Genomic DNA, 19,691 nt, shown 5'->3' with positions numbered 1-19,691 from the left:
GACCACAGCCAAGTCAAGGTACTTGATTCTTCCAGCCCACCTGCTGCAATGATCACACACACCTTGTGGAACTGTGGGGAGGGTGACCTGAATTAGGGGTGGACACTGCTCAGCTAGAAGTCCCCAGGTCAGCCAGATCCCCTTCACCAAGCAGGACACCCAACCCATGGCTGCTGCGAGTAGCTGCAGGTCCTGGCTCCCAGCTTCCCCTTCTGTGAACTGCTCTTAGATGGGAGCGACTTTCCCAAAAAGTTATGTCCTGACCTTCAGGACTGCCCATAGCCAATGACTGATATGGGAATACAGGCGACCAGTCAACTCTGCAATGCTACCTGCTCCCAAGAACTTCCCCCAAATCAGGCTGCAGCTGAGGACCCAGCTTTAACTGCTCCTTTTCCTGCTGTCATGCATCCTTCTCACAGGCCTCCCGAGAGCACCGCACAGCCCCTCACCTGCACAAGAGCCCATGTCTCAGGCTGAGACAGCAGCGACAAGAGGGAAGAGTTCTCCCCTCTCCTATAATCTTTTCCCCTTGAAGACTCCTGGGAGGAGCCTGAGCATACGTCTCCTGTTCATTCCTCCCAAGCTAGCGGCACCCACCTGATTGCCAACAGGGCCAGGCTTCCCAGTGTGGGGGTCCCTCTCCCAGAACTCAGCGCACCCAACAGAGGATGGGCAAAAGTGCCAGATTCCTGGGACCAGATGGCTTGGGGACAGGCTGGCCTGGGCGGCCCCAGAGGCACCTGGTCCAGTCTTGGTGTTGGGCCTGGGCAGATGAAAAGATGTTTCTTGAGACGTTTGCTGAGGAACTAACTAATTTCCATTACAGGCCCCAATTAGGACACATCCTCCCACCCACTCCCCAGGTGACTCCAGGCAGGATTTCCCAGGGACACCAAGTGCTGGAGATAGAGGGTGAGGACTTAAAGCTTCACGTGGAAATAGGGTCCAAGGTAGTCACTTGGGGTACCTCATAGGAGAAGAAATGGCCCTGGCTGGGAAATACAGAACCATCAGTTATATTCCTGGCTTTGCCACAGACCTGCTGTGAGCCTTTGGGTAAACCATGCAATACCCCTCTGGGCCTCGCATGAAGATGAGCAGATGACTTCAGAGGGACTCCAGCTGGGAGGCTCTAAGACAGTAACAGCGGACACTCTTGACAGACTTTTACTGTGTGTAGGCTCCCTATGAAGCACTTTACAAATATTTACTCATTTAATCCTCATGATAGCTTCAGAGCAGGGAGGGGTTATTATTAACCCATTTTATAGTCCTGGAAACTGAGGTTCAGCAAAGCTAACTAACTTCCTCAAGGACACACAGACAATAAGCAGCAAAGCCAGTTTTCAAACCCGGGCCATGAGGCTGCAGAGTCTGTATCATAACCATCACCAAGCTATACTGCCCAGTCTAAGCTGACCACTCCCACACCTTCACAGTGCCTGGCACAGAGCTAAACACCGCCACAAGTGCCTAGTTAGAATGTGGTATCTGGAAAAGAAAGAAAAAGCTGGCAGCCTACAAGCCCACGACGGTGTTGAGGGTGGGCCTGGGTGGCTGAGGTGGGAGGAGGCTGATGCTCCCCCTTGGGTGTCCACTGGTGCTGCCTGGCCTGTTTACTGTAACATATCAGTAACAGCAGAAAGAGCTGGAAACAGTGTTTGTCCTGGGAGAGTCAGAGGACGGAGGTGCCCAGGACACTTTTCACGGCTTGTAAATGCTACACCATCTGCATTTATTACCTACTGCAAACAGCACTTAATCTTTTCAAAAGTACTCCTTGACCGATCAGCCAAGGACCAGCCAGAGAGAAACTGTAGCAGGAGGGGATGCTCTGGGGATAAAAATGACCACAGAGGGGCTGTAGCTGAGGTGGGGAGACATCCAAAGGAGGACATTGGCGGGGGGGTGGGGGAGGGGACTGAGCCAGTGTCCTGTTTTCTGGGAGACTCTGGTTGTACGTAATAAACAAGCCCACTAGACCACCCTCGTTCTGCAGGTGGTAATTCTGAGGCCCAAAAGACAAAGGGACATGGCTAGTGAAGACACTGAAATTCAGCGGCTGAACAGAGACCCCTTCTGACTCCTCATGCAGCCTCTAGGGCTCCCCTCAGACCACAGTGAACACCAGTATCCAGACCAGAGCCACAAGGCCCAACCCCAGATGTGCGCGCCCACCATCCTGCCAGTCCTGCACCTGGGCAGTCAACCCTAGCAGGAAAGGCAGAAGCTTCCATTTCCTGGATGCCCTATGAGCAGTACATACATTATCTCTAATTCTCACAAGGTGAAAGTTATCACTCTATTTTGCAAAGGATGAGGCTGAGCAGAACAGTTACATATCACAGTTAAGAGACTCATCTTGGGGGTGGGGTGCTGAAGTGGCTCAGTTTATTAAGCGGTTAAGCCTCTGCCTTCAGCTCAGGTCATGATCTCAGAGTCCTGGAGTGGCGCTCTAGGGTGGGCTCCTTGCTCAGCGGGGAGCTTGCTTCTCCCTCTCCCCAAACCCCACCCCCAGCTCATGCTCTCTCTGTCAAATATAAATAAATAAAATCTTTTTTTTTTTTAATAAATAAATAAAATCTTAAAAAAAAAAAAATAGCTTCAGCCAGTACACGGCAGAGACTCAAACCCAAAGCCTGGGTTCTTTTATGACCCTGAGCCACCCCTCTTGGAGTGTTTCCTATCAGTTTAAGACAAGTCCCACCTGGAAACTATCTGTAAATGCCTTTGTCTTCAGACTCAGACTTTCATAGGCCTGGGTGGGAACCTTATCACATAATAAGGTTTGTCCCCTACTTCCTCCAACCTGAGCTAAATCTCAAACCTTCCCTCGAAAATTACCAGCGACCCTTTTCTTAGAAACATCTAAATTAACTGACTCAGTAAATTCCCTTGGTAGCATTTCCAAGCATTTTGCCCCTTTACATCGATGATTCCTTTGATTTACTTCTTCCCAGCAGAGCCTTGTCCTCAAATGAACCTCCTGGTTTTAAGACATAGCCCTGCCTTTCTCCAATTCAGGAAAGGGACTGTGTCCTGTTCCCTCTGGTACAGATGCTAGACATGAACCCCTCAGAATCCCCGAACTGTCTGAGCCTGATATCCCACAAAAGGATATTAAGACCTGATGTGTTATTCATGTCGACTCATTTATCATTTATCTTGATGACTTCCAAAAGGATTTATGGGGTCCCATGTATTAAACCCGGTACAAAGCAGGGCATTGGAGGCTCATTTGATCTAGAACCATGTGCTGGTGATAGGAACACCTGAAGACTATTCCTAGCTCCTGAATTTGGTATCCAGCGTCCCCACATCTAAGACACAGGTAGGCAGGAGACATCCTAAGTGGAGAAGAACCCTTCATTTCTCTCCATCTTTCTTCCCTAACCCAGCAGTTCTCAAGGTAGGGTCACTGGAGCAGCAGCATTGGTATCAGCATCACCTGGGACTTTCTTAAAAATAAGATGCTCTTCTTCTACTCCAAATTGAATGAAACATGCTGGGGTGGCACCAGCAATTGGTGATTTCACTAGTCCCTTAGGTTATTCTGACCCACTGAAACTGACAGGAACAACCACAACAGCAGCAGCTCCCCCTAACTGAGCATCTACTATGTGCTCAGCATGAAACACACGATCTCATTCATCCCTGTAACCAAGGAAACCTCCATTCCGCACGCCCTGCTCTGGACTAGGTGAGTTCTGTGCATCACGTCACGTATCCCACACAATAACCCTTTGAAGAATGCCTCCCCCGTTTTAGAGATGAGGAAGTTGAGCCCCAGAGAGTGAAAGCCACTTGCCCGGAGTCACACAACTTAGAAGTGGCAGAAGCAGGATGAGAATTCAGGTCTGTCAGATTTCAAAGCCATGTAGCCATGTTCTTTCCATCCTACAAGAGAAGCTCCCTGAGGTCTCTCACAGCTATATCAGCTTAGAGAGCTATAAAGCTGGGTCAGGTGAGAATCAAGAAGGGGAGGTGGGCAGGGTGGGGGGCAGGGCAGAAAGAGCCCTGCCCAGACTACAGGGTGAAAAGAAGCCAAATGATGCATTTAAAGGCGCAGCCACCTATGTCCAAGGAACAAAAAAGGACAGGGGTTCAGGAGGCATGAGTTCTCGGCTTCTTTCTGACTTTACACGGTTAGGGGGCATTTTCTCTTCCATGTTGGACCGTGGTTTCCCCACCTGATACTCCTGATTGGCTGCAAGGTTGAATGATCTGCTCCCAGCTTATGTCTCTGACCTTGTCTCCCCTCACCCATTCTCTCTAACCACACTGGTCTGCTTTCTGTTCCATAAACACCCAAACTCACACTGACCTCAGGGCCTTTGCACCAGCAGCTGCTACTGCCTGGATCACCCTCCCCCTCAGAGGCCCACTGCTGGCTGTTATTTAGGCCTCAACTCAAATGTAACCTCCTCAGTGAGCCTCCCCTGCCTACCTCACCTACTCTTATCCGCTATCCCAACAGTTTTATTTTCATTTCACTTAACACGACCTGAAATTACTTATTTTTTAATTGCTTCCCTGTTTATTGTCTGCTTCCCCCACCACAGAACATAACTCCATGAGCACAGAGACCATGTCTGCCTTGTTCCCCAATACATCCTCAGCACCTAGAATACTGTTAGGCACTGAGCAGCCAATTAAATATTGGTTAATAAGTAGATACCAAGGAAGAAAGCCTGGACTCAGAGGCCAGAGTCCTGGATCCTTAACACATGACCTTGGCAAACCACTCTGCCTCTCTGAGCCTCAGTTTCCCTCCTTGCCTAATGAGGGGACTGGACCTGATGCTCTCCTGAAGACTTCCAGTCTTGAGAAGTGAGGCCTGGAACCCACCCAGTCAGTCCGGCCAGAAGAGGCAGCTGGCCAGGGTCCCTGCACAGCTCCTCACCCCCCCACCCGTGTCCCTGCCCAGGCACGCAGTCATCTCACTCCCCCATCGCAGAAACCGTTAATGAAGTGCGCACTGCTAAATGCAGTTACAATTACGGGGGCTAAGAATAAGGCGCTGACATCAGCCACGTCAGTTTCCGAGTGAATCAGAAAGGGAGGAGGGAGGAAGGAGAAAATGGGAGGGGGGATGACGCTCTGGAGCTGTCAAGTGGAAATAGCACAGCGTTAAATATAATCCAGCACTGGCCTACATCGGTCTAGAGAGGCAGGTGATGGCTCGGCCCCTAGGGCCACGGCAGACAACTGGATTCTTCAAGAAGGCCAGGCAGCCCAGTGATGGGGATCACCCAGGAAAAGAAGCCCAGAAAGTCGATCCAGCGGACTGGGGTGGACTGTAGTGGGACGGTGGACCCTGGAGGGGCACGTGTGAATCTGAACAGGACCCCACACACCCCAGCCTCTGTCACTTGCTGTTACTTGCCAGCACAAGCACAGCCCCCAGGGCGTGCACAGCCCTCTCCCACCTGGACTCTGGGTTCATGCCAAGAGGCAGAGGGTGGCCTCTGGAGTCAAACACACCTCAGGCTGAATCACCACTGTGCCACCCAAGCGAGTCACTAAATGACTCCAAGCTGCCGGGCTTTCCCTCGTCAGCAAAATGGGTACATCTGCAACAGTAGCAATCCCTTCTGGTTGCTATAGGATTCGGTAAGATCATGGAATGCACAGAGCATAGCCAAGCAACACTTTCAGTCATTTTATTTTTACCATCCTAAGCAATGCTCAGACAAGGATAAGTAACCCTTTTTTCTCGAAGAGGAAACTGAGGCCAGGGAAGACTAAAGGACCTGTCTGAGGCCCCAGAGCCACAGTGGAATCCAGTGCCAGCCCCATGGAGTAAACTGGTGGGGGAGAGAGGAGTTTGCAGTGTGGTCCCTCCAGGTGACTGGCGCTAGGGAACCTGGAGCTCTGAGAGTAAGACCGTGGGATTGTGAGTAGCCTTGGAGGGGGCGGGGGGCACAGATTACAGGGCAGGACGCGTGTGTACCCCTGAGAACACATTCTCCACAAGTGGCACTTTTCCAACAATTCTTAAAAGAAATGCTGAAACGATGGTTGTTAAGGTCGTAATGAAAAGACGTTTGAGGAGGCAAAGTAAAAGGCTCAGAGCCTGGAGAGCAGGTCAGCTGACTCCGAGGCGCTCACACTCGGCTCTCCTCCACACCTCCGCCCCGCCCTCACTCAGCCTGCCGGCAGAACCGGCTACGCCTCGGGCCCAGGCGGGTGGGGAGCGAGCCAGAGCACCACCCTCCCAGGGAGCAGCCTGAGGCGCCTGGAGCCCTCCTTGCCGCTTCCCACCCAACGGAACCAGACAGGCCTTCCTGCCTCTGCAAACTCCAGGAAGCCGGAGCCAGGAGTCTGGCTGCCTGGGGACAGAGAAGGTGGGGGGGGCGGATGGAGAGGGATTTAAGGAAAGAGCGCTAGAGGCATCCAGGCAGATCTGCAGGGCAGTGCGCTGGGGAGCGGAGGAGGGGCTGAATCCCCAGGCACCCGATTTTTCCGAGATGCTTCTTTCAGGATAATTTGATTCAGATAAAGTGGTTTGGGTTCATACTCTCATCCCACCCCATGACATGAACCAGGGGAACGTTGGGTCAATTCTTTACCATGCCTCAGTCACCCAAATTTAAAAGAGTTCTGCCCAACTCCCAAAACCAAAGAAGATGACAGCACTTGGTGGTAAACTGGGGGAGGGAGCGGGAGGGGGGTGAGGGGACAGGAAGTGGTGTGCCCTAGAAAAGAGGGTGGGAATGGAGGCTTCAAAACCTCAGGCTCACACCTGAAGTGGACCTGATCCCAAAGGATGCTTTAAGGCCTCTCCCTCACCATCCGCCCTTATCCACTCAGCCCTAACCCCCTCTGGGGCTCAAGTACTCCCTTCCCATCCACCCTCTTAGCACTAAAGGGGTGGAACAGCATGACATTTTGTTTCTCAGAAAAAGATCAGGTCAAATTTCAAGGACAAAAATTCGCACTTGGTCTGGGAAAGAAAACTCTGCCAAATGGAGTAAATTGGGGGTCGGGGGGGGCGTGTAGGGAGGTCCAGTGCTATCATTCCAGGTGCCTCGGTGTGGGCAAGAATTAGAGCTCTAATTCCCCCTCCGGGGATCTGTCTGGCAAGATACAGGCATCTCCACCCCACAATCCAGGAGAAGAAACACAGACAACCCCTCCATTTCCCTCTGTCCAAAAACAGAGGGAGTGGGCTTTGGTACTAGTTGTGGGATCCATCTACCATACCACCCCAGCCACCAAATGTGGCCTGAACGGAAGAGGGTGGTGCAGTGAAGGGCTCTGCAGCCCAGAGATGTGGCCCTAACCGCTAAGAGAGGGACCGGTAGCCGGCCCAGTGTTGCCATGGTAACTTCCTCCTGTGCTGGATCGAAGCATCCTATGGGCAAATCAGAGCTTGCTGCTCCGGCTTCTCCGCCCTTCTCCCAGACCAGGGAGAATTGGATGCTAAAACCACTTGGTGAGACTCGGGGACACCATCATCAATTCCAGACACTGATATTAACAACGCCCTTTGGCATTTGTTGGAAAGTGGAGACACCCTTGCTCCCCAGCCATGCCCCAGTGCACCACAGCAGGGGTAGGACTATAGATGTGATGAAAACTAACTGTTCAGGAAGAACAGGGAAACAGGGAGTTGGACCGCTCCCCACCCTCTTGTTCCACATGCAAGCCCCCCCAAATCCCCGTCTTTAAACCCCTGCCAAAAAAAGAGCATCCAACACTGCCTTAACAGCTACAACAATGCAACAAAATTAGCTTCTAAAAATTATAAAAGCTAACATTTTGAGATCCCACAGATTCTTTTTTACAGTCATGCTCAAAAACAAGTCTTATTTGATAATTACATGATAGCTAACTGTTACTGAGAGCCCACCTCGTGCCAGATACTGTACTAAGCCCTTTGCAGACCACAAACAATATAATAATCAAAAGCAGGGATGTTTCAGTCAGATACCTCAAGTTCAAATCCTAACTCCCTCACTTCTGGCTGAGTGACCTTGAATGAATATTCTCTGTGCCTCAGTTTTCTTATCTGAAAATGGGGATGTTAAATGTTAATTTTATAGGGTTGCTATGAGGAAAGAATTAATATCTTTAAAATACCTAGGAGGATGCCTTTCGAAAGGTAATCATTTTAAAAATGTTCACCCTATGCAGGTCATCCTATGTGGTCCACGCTATTATTTTATTCCTCATCCAGATGAAAAAGCTGAGGTCATGCATCTAACTCCCCAGTTACAAAGCCAGTGCCAACAAGGCTGAGCAATGATGACACCTACCCAATTATGCCCCCAGGTCATGTCTCTCTAAAGTCCCCAGCATCTTTGGAAAAGGGACAAAGGCAGCATAAGAAATGAGTTCAGAGCACAAAGAGAGGGAAGAAGCTCCTTGGGAGGAATTCTAGGAGCCTACAGTGATCAGCATCCTGAGCCTCAGGGAGGGGGGGGGAGGAAAGAGCAGCTTCCTATGCTCACAAAACGTCCAAGGCTCCCAAGCCCAATACAGGAAAGTACTCTGGCCCAGTTAAGACTAATGAGATAGGCTTCTCACAGTTTCTCAGGAAACCAGCTGAAGGGGCAGGTAAAGCCCTCAGATGGCTCTGGCTCAACCTGGGTGATGGACAAGATGCATTCCACAGGATCTGGAAGCAGCATCAAAGAGTAGGCACCTAGACGAGCCAGAAGCCATCACGGACACACCTCTGAGCCATCAGACAGCCTGGCATTAATGGGCCAGAGGAGGGATCAGGGAAGAGGAAGGCGGAGCGAAGCCAGGTCTAGTAGCCCTCCTACCGAAGCAGTCTCTGTCCAGTATGTGACAGATTATTCAAACTGCTTTTAGAAATTAGTTCAGCACGGGGCTGTTCTAAAAGAATAAATCCAAAAGGCTTTTTTTAGGAGAAAATTAATGACTTTGAGAAGAACAAGAGAAATTAAGCACCAAGACAACGTTTCTTACTTCCGATTTTTCCCAGACACTTCATTAGTCTCCTGGAAATGAAACTTGACTATCTCCCTCCCCCTCCCAAACTCAAAGCATCCCTTAAGATGAGCAGACAATGAGCACAAGATGCCCACAGCAAACTCTTGGCTGTCAGCCCTTCCCTGGGACCCCCTCACCTGGGAACCGTTTTCCACACAGTGAGATTTGGCTTTTGAAAAAAATCCTCTTTCAGAGAGAAGGTTAGTAGTTTACTGGAAAGAGAACCAGAAACCTGATTTTAGTCTCAGCTCTGTGCCTACTTCGTTGGGTGACCTTGGGTTACACACACACACACACACACACACACACACAGAAACACACACATATTCATCTGAGGGCAAAAAGGGGTTGGACAGGATGATTTCTAGGTCTCTTTCAAGTGCAAAAACAAGAATTTGAAGAAACTTGTTGGAAAAAACATCAGGTAGGTCTTCAAAAAAAAAAAAAAAAATCTCTACTACTACATGAAGTTCTCTATTCTGACTTCATTGCCTGCAACCAGCAATGATAACCTGATCCAGGACACCGAGCATGACTTAGGAGGAAAAAAAAACCTAAGGGTCCCTGCTCCTACAAACCCCTGCTCCTGCCCCACCGGCCTCTTGAGACCCAAGCGGCCTGCTGAACTTCAGGCGAGTCCCTGACCGTTAGGCGAAGGGAGGAAGAGTCAGCTCACCTGTCCTGGTGGGGGTCCCTCTCCCAGCCCTCATGCTAACCTGATCTCCTCCAGTGCAGGCCTGTGTTAGCCAGCCTCCCCACTTCCTCTCATTTTGCCCTGTCCAGAATAGTGACCTCCCCCAGCTACATCAAGCTCATCAGTGCTCTGAGCCTCACTCACTTTTTCCATAAAATGGTGATTCTGTAAAATGGCTTTGCAATAACCATCTTTAACCCACCCCCAACTCTAGGTCTGTCGGGAGTCTGCCTCACGTACCCCTCATTCATTCACTAGGCCAACAAAGTCTTCCGGAGAATCTTCCCCCCCCACCTGCCTGCATCCTGCTCCAGCAGGAAGAGGTGGACACCCATTACCCACCACTTCATCCCATGTCTCACCAGATAACTTGGGAGAGCAGACAAGGGTCCCTGCAGGCAGAGAGTCTTAAGCAGGACCCATAAATGCCCTAAAACTGCAGACAAAATTTTGAGGATGGTTCATATGTGTATGTTTGGAAGAGATAGTCTATATTTTCGTCAGGTTCTCAAAAGTGTCCGTGAAGCCATTTTGCTCCTCCCCACCACAAACGCCCCTCTCCGTTTTGTCCTCTCACTGAACTCAAATACTCTCAGATGTTCAGCTTCTGTTACATCAGATTTTCAGAAAACACTTTTAACTGCATCATGTGTCTTGGGCGCTGTTATCCCATTTTACAGATGAGGATTTGAGGCTACGGGTGACATGACTTGCCCAAGGTCACAGCTAATAAGTAAAGCAAGACTGGAACCTGGTTCTGACTCCCAATTTGCCGCTCCTTGGGGAACTCTCACCCAAGCCCTCTTGCTACCCCACCTGTTGGTGGATTGGCTTCCTCACCACAGAAATCTACCTGGAGCCCTCAGGTTCCCTCTGCCTGGTTCCAGGGCCCCAAAGAGCAGGTTTCCCTACATTTCCCCGCCCCTCGGGCTCTGGCTGAGGCTGCGCGCAGGCCCGGGAGCGCGAGGTTTGGGCCGCTAGATGGTGGCCGGGTTCAGCCCACCGAGAAGGGCTACTCCAGCGACAAGAGCACCCAAGGTCCGGGCACATTCCGGGCGGTGCGCAGGTGAGGAGTTGGCGCCGCCCTACGCCTCCCTCTGGGATCAGAGGGGAGGAAAGGCCGTACCCGGCCAGTCTCCCCGCGGTCCGCCCCAGTCTGATAGGAACCAGGAGTCTGGAGCCCCAGCCTCCGGGGGAAGGGGAAGAGAGCCAAATGAGGACGCTCAAGGCCTTGGGCTCAGGGCGGGGGGTCTTGGGGGAGCCTCTGGATGCAGGCAAGACAAAGATGGAGAGGTAAGGTCTGCGCGCCACCTCCAGCGACGGGGTGCGCGTCGGCGCCCCAGGGGTGAGGCGGCCAAAGCCCCGGGGCTCGAGGTGTGGGCGCGACAGGGAGTCTGAGGGAGGGTGGCAGGTCGGATCCAGGAACAAGACAGGGGGCATCCAGCAGGCTCAGGTGAGTAAACAGAGCTGGTCCAGACGACCCTAAGGGACCCACCTGCGGGAAAGGGACGAATGCAGAGGGCCTAGGGGTCCCTGGGGGCGGCTGGAGGCTGGAAGGCAGACCTTGGGGCCCCGTGGGTGGGGGCGTATCCCGAGCAGGGCTGTGGGTAGGGAAGAGAGAGCGGGCCCCTCTCGGGGTGCACCGGGTCGGGCAGGGGTCCTCCGGCCCTGGTTCCCGGGACCACCCCCCCACACACACACACCCCAACCGGGGATGGGGGCGGGCCGCGGGCTTACCCGCGTCCTCGTCGTCGAAGGAGTTCATGCACGGGAAGTAGATGGCGAGCGCCTCGAAGGAGGCGGACAGGCTGAGGCGGCTCTGCGAGCGCTCCATGCCCGCGCCGGCGCCGGGCGCCTCGGCCGCGCCGGCGGCAGCCGCGGCGGCGGGCGGCTTGGGCAGCTTGGCCGCCCCATTCTTGACGCGGAGTACGGCGCGCGGCGTGGTGGCGGCGGCCCGGGGCTAGGCCGGGGCTCCGCGGCGGGGCTGGCGGGCGCGGCGGGGCCGGCGGGCTGCGGGCGGGCCGGGAGCGGGCGGCGCGCGGAGCCCGAAGCGCGCTGTGCTCCCGGCGGCGGTGGCGGCGGCGGCGGCGGCGACGGTGGTGGCGGCGATGGTGGTGGTGGCGGCGGCGGCGGAGGTGGCGGCGCAGCGCTCTGGCCCGCGGCGCCCCCAGCCGGCCGCGCGGGGCGGGCTCGGAGCCGCAGCCGCAGCCAATCGGCGCCGCCCGGGGGAGGGGGCGCCGCGCGCGGGGGCGTGGGAGCCGGGAGGGCGCAGGCTGGGCCCCTTCTCACGGCCCCCAGCGGGGCAGGTGTGCGCGCCCGGTGGGAGGAGCGGGACGAGCGGGTTGCGCCTTGGTCCCAGGGCCGTGCCCCCCCGCTCTGTCCCGACCCCACACTCAGCCCTCAGACTCGCCCCGGATGCAGGAGTCCAGGCACCAACCGAGACAGGCCTCACCCGGGGACGCAGACAGGCTCAGAAGGGACACACTCAGAGCGACCGGCGCGCGGCACTCAGCCTCCCACTCAGAGACCCTCAGATTCCACGTGAACCCTCAGGGGAGCTCAGATAGGCTCCCACACGAGTGCATTCTCTCTGCAAGACACCCTCAGACTCACAACACCCGGAGAGATGCACCCACAAAGTCACTCACTCATAGAGACATTTGCTGAATCCATCCCCTGACACCCTCTGACGGTCTCCAGAGACCCACACAGGTACCTTCACCTGTGGACACCCTCAGACTCTCACACAAGATCCACAGAGGTAGATACACCCACACACTCACGCTGACTCTCAAGGAGACCTGCAGAGGCACTCAGAGTGAAAACCAGGGACACCCCCCCCCCCACTGTCCCACTCCCTGCCATACAGGGAGACCTTCAGATCCCACACAAACCCACAGAGAAGTTCAGACAGGCACACACACAGTCATGCACCCACACTACTCACAGACATCCTAAAATTCACACACAGACACACACACTCCGATGACGCACTCTGAGATCTGCACACAGAGACACTCAGTGCCCCTGACCACTGACTCCCTGAGTACTGATTCACTCATACACACAAATGCTAGCAAACACTGGCCAACTCATACACGGTTACCTTCAGACCCAGACCCAGAGAGTCACTCAAACACACTTCAATGGGCACACGTGCTCACACCCAGACACAGACATACAGCCTCAGTCACTCCCAGTGGTGGATCCATTCCCTCAGATGCACACACAATGAGACACACTCTGCCAGGATCACATGCTCACACAGACACACCCACATATCTGCCTCCAGGACCCACAATCTTCAGACACACACACACAAACACACACACACACACACACACACACACACGGTTTCAGACGCTCAAAGCCCCCAGGATGAACACAATCACAGTCAGAAACCCAAACTCCATTCTCTAACCTAGGGCCTGAGGTCCCCATGCAGCCAACCCTCAGATGTCTAACCTCTGCCAGCTGCTCTCACACACTCTTTACAAAGCAGCCTGGGGAGATGGCAAGATCCCAGAGTTTCAATCCCAGCTGTGACACTACCCTTCTGTGTGGCCTAGAGCAAAGCCCTTCACCTCACTGATGTGCTCTGTCATCTGTACGATGGGGAGACCCTCTATTTGGGATGGCTGTGAGGATTAAGATAACACGTGCATTAGTTTTCTGTTGCTGCATAACAAACTAAGAGGCTTGACAACATCCGTGTATTAGTGGACAGTCATGTAGGTGAGAAATCTTAGTTTTGGCAGAGTTTTTCCCTTGGGGCCTCACAATGTCTCGGCCAGATGGGCTCTTGTCTGGAGGCTCTGCAGAAGAATCTGCTTATGGGGCACCCGGGTGACTCAGTAGGTTAAAGCCTTAGGTCATGATCCCGGGGTCCTGGTACTGAGCCCCACATGGGTTCTCTGCTCAGCAGGGAGCCTGCTTCCCCCCCCTCTCTCTCCTGCCTGCCTCTCTACCTACTTGTGATCTCTGTCTGTCAAATAAATAAATAAAATCTTTAGAAAAAAAAAGAATCTGCTTGTAAGCTCATTACAATTGTAATGTAAAAGTAAGGTCATTAGCCGCCTGCAGTTTCTTGTAGCTGAGGGACAAGGCCCCTGTTTCCTTGCTGGCCTTTTGCTGGGGAGTTGCTGTAGAGTTGCCCTTAACTCCTAGAAATGGCCCTCTGGTTCTTGCTTACAGCCTCCTCTATCTTCAAGGTCAGTATCAGGATGTCAAAAACGGAAATCAGAGGGGGCTGCTCCTTTGCCAAAAACCCTTCCATGGTCTCATTTCATTTAGGGGTAAAAGTCCAAGTTGGACATGGTCCTAAGTCCTTTGGCTCTGCTCCCTCTCTGGCCTACCTCTTACCACTCCTCTGGCTCACTCAGCTCCAGACCCACTGTCCTGACCTTGCTGTTCCCTCTGGCTGAAACACTTTTCCCTCCAGAGAGTTGTGTGGCTCATTCTCACAGACCTGTGCTCAAACATCACTTTCTTCATAAAGTCTTCCCTCACCACCCTTTGTAAAGTAGCGATACCCCTCCCTGAAATGCCTAGTCCTCCTTACTCTGCCTTATTTTTCTCTCTAGCCCTTATCATTTTCTGACATATCATACGTATATGTATATGGCATTATACATATTTTTTCATGCTTATTTGCTTATTGTCTCTCTCTCCTACCCAGAGCCTAGAAGGATGCCTAGCAAAAATCAGGTGCTCAGTAGATCCTTGATTAGATAAATACCTTCCCATCAAGCTGACAGATGAAGAACAGAGACTTTCAGAGGGCCAATGACACACTCAAGGTGACAGAGAGCAGGGAATGCCAGTACTCCAGCCACTGCCCTGCTGGCCACCTAAGACCGTAGCACAAGGAAGACAGGCCAGAGGGAGAGCAGCACTCCGCGGCCTAGAGAAGGGACAGGACAACAGAGAGGCCAGGAAAGGCTGGCTTGGAGCTGGAGAAGGAGTCTCGGGGACCCATGAGGCATGTCTGTTTGACCAGCAGTGAGACTCCCAGGAAACACACCTAAATGTTGAAAGTAGACATGTGTGCTGGTTCAGCCTGCAGACCCCGCTTGGAGGCTCAGATTCTAGCTTTTCCACTTATCATCTGAGTCGCTGTGGTGGTTTTAAAGCCTGTGTGCTCATCCTTTGACCGCTCTCCCACTGAACAGTAGGGTCTCTGTCCCCTCCACTTAAGTCTGGGTCAACCTTAGTGACTGGGTTGTAACCAGTAGAATGCAGTAAGCAACATGCATGACTTCCAAAGCTAGGTCAGAAAGTTTCCTGTAGTTTCTTCCTGGCTTGCTTGGGTTGCACACTCTGGGGGATGCCAGCGTCCACATATGGACCTTGACTACCCTGAGCCACTCTTGTTAGAGAGGCCACAGTGGGTCCAGCTGAGCCCCCAGACAACAGCCAACAACAATCTCCCAGGCTTGTGAGTGAGTGATCTCGGGTGTCTAACTTTGATGCAGCCCCAACTGACATCTGATGGCAGCGGCATGACGGACACACAAGCAGGAGCTGCTCCACTGAGCCCTTCCCAAATTCCTGGGCCACAGCATAAATGGTGGTCATTTGACACCCTAAGTCTGGGCATAATATTGTAGGCCATGATGGAATCATGACCTTGAGCGAGCAAATGAACTTCTTCCAGGCCTGTTTCTTCAGTTGTAAAATGGGGACAATGCCTCCCAGTGTGAGTGTCATCACAGAGTGAGTTATAAATGTGGAGTTCTTAGAACAGTGCCCAAACACAGTGCGTGTTCTGCAAGTGTGAGCTTGGGATCGGACAGCCCCATCTGTCAGAGGCAGACGTCCAGAGCTGGGAGGAATCGGAAAGGTCATCCAATGCGTCCCTCCGCTGGGAGAGAGGGAAACTGAGGCCCAGAAAGTGCAAGGGACTTCCTAAACTGCATAGCCTATGGGTGCAGAGCTGTTACCACAACAGAAGTGTCCTGAGCTGGCCCGATGCTCTTCCTGCTGTGCTCCAGGTTGTGTCTCACCTGGCAAGAGAGGCAGGGGGCCCCTGGGGTGAATGCAGACAAAGCTGGCAGTGTCAAGGAGGAGAGGCAGCCAACAGAAACAGACTTGGCCTCCGGCCAGCAATATAGGCAGTGGACTCCTGGTGTGAATTCTCCTTTCTTGGTTAGCTCATGCCTAAAATTCCCCCAGTAAGGTTTGGCCCTGTAAGCTTAAATCTTTGATCCCTTGTAAATAGATCATTTTTCCCATGGGAAGTCTAAGTTGTCCACTACTCGTACCTGCATATGAATCATGTGTTCTAAGAACAAGTTTGATGGTGGGAAGGCTCGAGATGGTGGGTGGGGGAAGTGGTGAGTCTGGAACAGGGAACAGTGGGGAGTCAGGAACAAACTGGTGGTGTGGGCTTCACAGCCCAGGGAGAGGGAGGATGCCAAGGGCCAGACAGCTCAGTAGATCGGAGCTGAAGAAGGACTGCCTGCCTTGAGTGTAAGTGCCTATCCTTAGTTTAGCTGTGCGACCTTGGGCAAGTCCCCTCAGGGTTCCCATCAAAAAAAGAGCATAATTCGCATTCACTTTGCCAAGTCATGGTGAAGATGGGATGTAAATTTACTACCAGGCAGATCGTAGGTACTTAATAGATACATTCATTGAGTAATTTGCAGGGTCCACCCAGTCTCGTCATTGTACTCAGCCCTAAATGCACACAGAGGAATAAAACAGACCTGGTCCCTGAATTCATGGCACTTATAAACTGGCAACATTAAACATATAATTATGCCAATAATTATTTAATTATAACATGATATACTCGCTCTATTGTAATAATAATTTCAATTACAATTGCGATGAGTGTCATACAAGACAGATATTTACATGCTTTATAGCGCATGTGTGTGCCTGTCTGCACCTGCAAGTGTGTGAGGGGGTAGGGCAGATCTAATCCTGCCTGAGGGAATCTGGGAAGATTTCCCTGGGGAGGTGGTGTTTAAGCTGAGAATGGCACCTATTCTGTGCCCAGCACTGTTCTTGGCCCTGAGAAGATAGACATATTTATTAGTATTTATATTTATCAGTAAATAAAATAAAGCCACTGCCCATACATGTGCATGTTCAAATAACCTCTGGGGCTTCTCTGGAAGGAATAGATTGGAGTCAGTTCAGAGGGATGCCTTCCTCCTCCTCTTCAGATAAGTCCTACTTTGAACCAAAAGACCACTGACTCTTTCCTCCCCAGGAGAGGCTGGGGAGGCTGAGCTGTGGAAAGGTGAAGTGGAGGAGGGAGGGCCCCCCCCCCCCCGCCGGGTCCTAAGTCTCCAGACATTGGCAGGAGGCAACAAAGGACAAGGCTGAGGAGGGGCCAGAAAGGCTAACCCTGAGGAAGTTCCAGAGATGACTTGAGCCAGACTAAGAGATGGACTGGACTAGTGAAGACCAGGAAGGAAAAGGAAAGACAGGGGCACTGCCCAGCTTCAAAGCATCAAGAGAAAACCACTCACGTGGATGGAACATCTCCTGTTTAATAGTTCTCTAAGACAAAGCATTTGAGGGATGAGGTCCCTAAATTTTGCATATTTATCAAGACCCAGGTGAGTGCCTTTCTAGAAAAAGGAGTAAGTGGCTAGAATATAGCTAAATCTGACACGGCCTGGTTTGCAGCTTTGTCAGAAAGAGACTGATCCTGTCTGAGTTGGGGTGTGTGTGTGTGCGTGTGCTTGTGCGTGTATGTGTGTGTGTAAAATATCTCTGTGGGTGTGTGGGTGTGCTGGTGCATGTGTGTGTAAAACATCTCTGTTTATGTGTGCATATCTCAGAAAAGATGGGCATATCTGCATATCTGTGTCCTTGTCTGTGAATGACCTTGTCTCTAAACATGTCCTTGCAAGGGGTGTGTTCTTGTGTGAAGTGAGTCCAGTCTGGTCTTAAAGGTACCATACATCCTGGGGCATGCGCGCGTGTGTGTGTATGTGTGTGTGTAACCAAGTTGTGTGAGTAGTATTTGTATATCCTTGTAAGATTCTGTTCTTGTGCGCTTGTATCTACCTCTCTGCATCCTGGTTGGTATGAATTCAGCCTTGACTGGGCGTGAATGCTGCTTGTCCATGCAGACTGGTAGCTTGAGAGAGAATTTAGTATTTCCTTGGCTTACTCCTTGTCTTCAAGTGGCTAAATCATGAGTAAGCTGAGAGGCCTAGAGATATTAAAATCTTTTATGTTATAACTCCAAGTCCCTAACCAATGACCTAACCGTTATTTCATTCTTCCATCCATCCAGCCACCCCTCCATCCAGCCACCCACCTATTCATCTCAACTGCACTGACATTTACTAGCTGTGTAGTTTTCTCTCTCAGGCAATTTACTAAATTTCTGTGTATCTTGGTTTTCTCACCTATAAAATGGAGATGATACAAGTATCTACCTTAAAGGGCTGGGAGTGGCACAGTGAATGAAATGAGCTATTGCATATGAAACACTTAGCACACTGCAGAGCACATAGTAGGTGCTTACGATATTAACTATCATCGTCATCATCACTGCAGTGGCCGGTATATTTCAGCCAATTCTCAATAGCACTTTGCTAAGGGCCACCCCTGAGCTAGAAACTGGTGAGTCCTTCCCTATAGCAGAAGCCATTAAGTGCCTCTACCACCAACTTCCTGTGTGACCTTGGATACAGCCTGTGCCCTCCTTGGACCCACGGAACGGATAGAGCATCCTCGCCATAGAATCTGCCTTACGGAGATTCTGAGCACACCTGTAATTTAAAAACTGCCAAGAGATCCGATAGTTATGTAGGATGGCAGTCCTGGGTCATCTGGAGGGGCAGACAGAGCTGGGACAAAGCCAAGACTTGTTACCACTGCATGGCTCCGTCTCCTGCTTTCTGCTGCTTCCTTCCTACGACTTCCAGGCTCTGTTCTCCCTCTGGGGAGGCATCTGATGTGCTCCAGGGAGCAAGTGTGTGGGGGGAACAGGGAGCAGAGGGAGCAGGTATACACCTTCTTCCCTTCTTCACAAAGAGTATCTTCAGTTACCATTTGGTGAAGAGTATTAATGATTTAAAAAAAGAGAGAAAAAAACTGGGTGTGATTTCTGATCCAATAAACCACCACTTCAGACAAGAGACAGAGAAAAAAGGAAACAAAGGGCAGAAAGAGACAGAGACTAGAAAAGAGAGAGGGACAGAGTAACAGAGAGACACAAGAACCAAAGAGGTAGAGGCAGAAGCAAGAGAGAGGGAGGGGATCATGCGAGCCAGGAAGACAGCGGACAAAGTTGGAGCTTTATTGCAGATCCGGTTGGGGTGCCCCCAAGCAAGGCTTCACCTGTAGCAGCCCCAGAATGAAGATGCTGCTGTTTTTCATGGGTCACCCTCCATCAGCGCGCACACACACACAGGCACTCTGACCCACACTGGGTTGGGATGTAAGCAAGAAATAAAATCGTATTGTCTGAAGTTGTTGAGATTCCAAACGTGTCTGTTACAGCATTCGCCTTCCCCAGCTGAACACCTTCACTACTGGGTGTTTGTACTTTAACGGGAAGGAGACTGAAGTCGAGGGTAATGGAGCCTTGTCTGAGCCATGGACCATGGGAGTGAAGAAAGCCAGGCTGCCCAGAGAAGCAGGGGAGCGAAAAAGAATTCTGTGCAAATGAACAGAGCAAATCAAGCTGTGGGAATAGGGAGCAGGCTACCTCGATGCCTGATACTTCCGTTCCAGGTTCCATTCCTACATAAGGTCACCTGAAACCTACATGGTAGGTTGCCCACCCAAATCCATCTTCCTGCCCCTTCCTCTGTTTTTATTTGAGTAAGTCACCTTCCACGACAAACCCCACATCTCTCTTGGCCCATATTTGGTGTACGCTTAGGACCCAGTTCTGACCATTGTGAATCGAGTGAAATTTGGGGGGGAAACAGCTACTTGGAAAGGTGCCTGCACTCTTGAAAAATAGACACGAGAGAGAAACATCACCTTTTCCATGGCTGGACATATTCTAATTGCAACCAAGAGGGAAGCTAAATTAGGACAAAGCTGCAACAGT

The 19,691-nt window shown here is 51.7% G+C and overlaps 1 protein-coding gene across 2 annotated transcripts in view; it reads right to left on the bottom strand.

Annotated features, from left to right (window-relative positions):
• RIMS4 (regulating synaptic membrane exocytosis 4) overlaps window positions 1–11,663 on the bottom strand; it is a 57,928-nt gene extending 46,265 nt beyond the window's left edge. For both annotated transcript variants that reach the window (XM_032838577.1, XM_032838578.1), the window contains exon 1: window positions 11,399–11,663. In XM_032838577.1, coding sequence (XP_032694468.1) covers window positions 11,399–11,495 — 97 coding nt within the window. In that variant the 5' untranslated portion in view covers window positions 11,496–11,663. The remainder of the gene's footprint in view (window positions 1–11,398) is intronic.
• Window positions 11,664–19,691: the final 8,028 nt, after the last annotated feature.

This window comes from Lontra canadensis, unplaced genomic scaffold (genome assembly GCF_010015895.1).
Source record: "Lontra canadensis isolate GAN:19392208 unplaced genomic scaffold, GSC_riverotter_1.0 scaffold105, whole genome shotgun sequence".
NCBI lineage: Eukaryota > Metazoa > Chordata > Mammalia > Carnivora > Mustelidae > Lontra > Lontra canadensis.
Note: the sequence above shows the minus strand (reverse complement) of the source record. Positions and strands in the feature narration are given on the sequence as shown.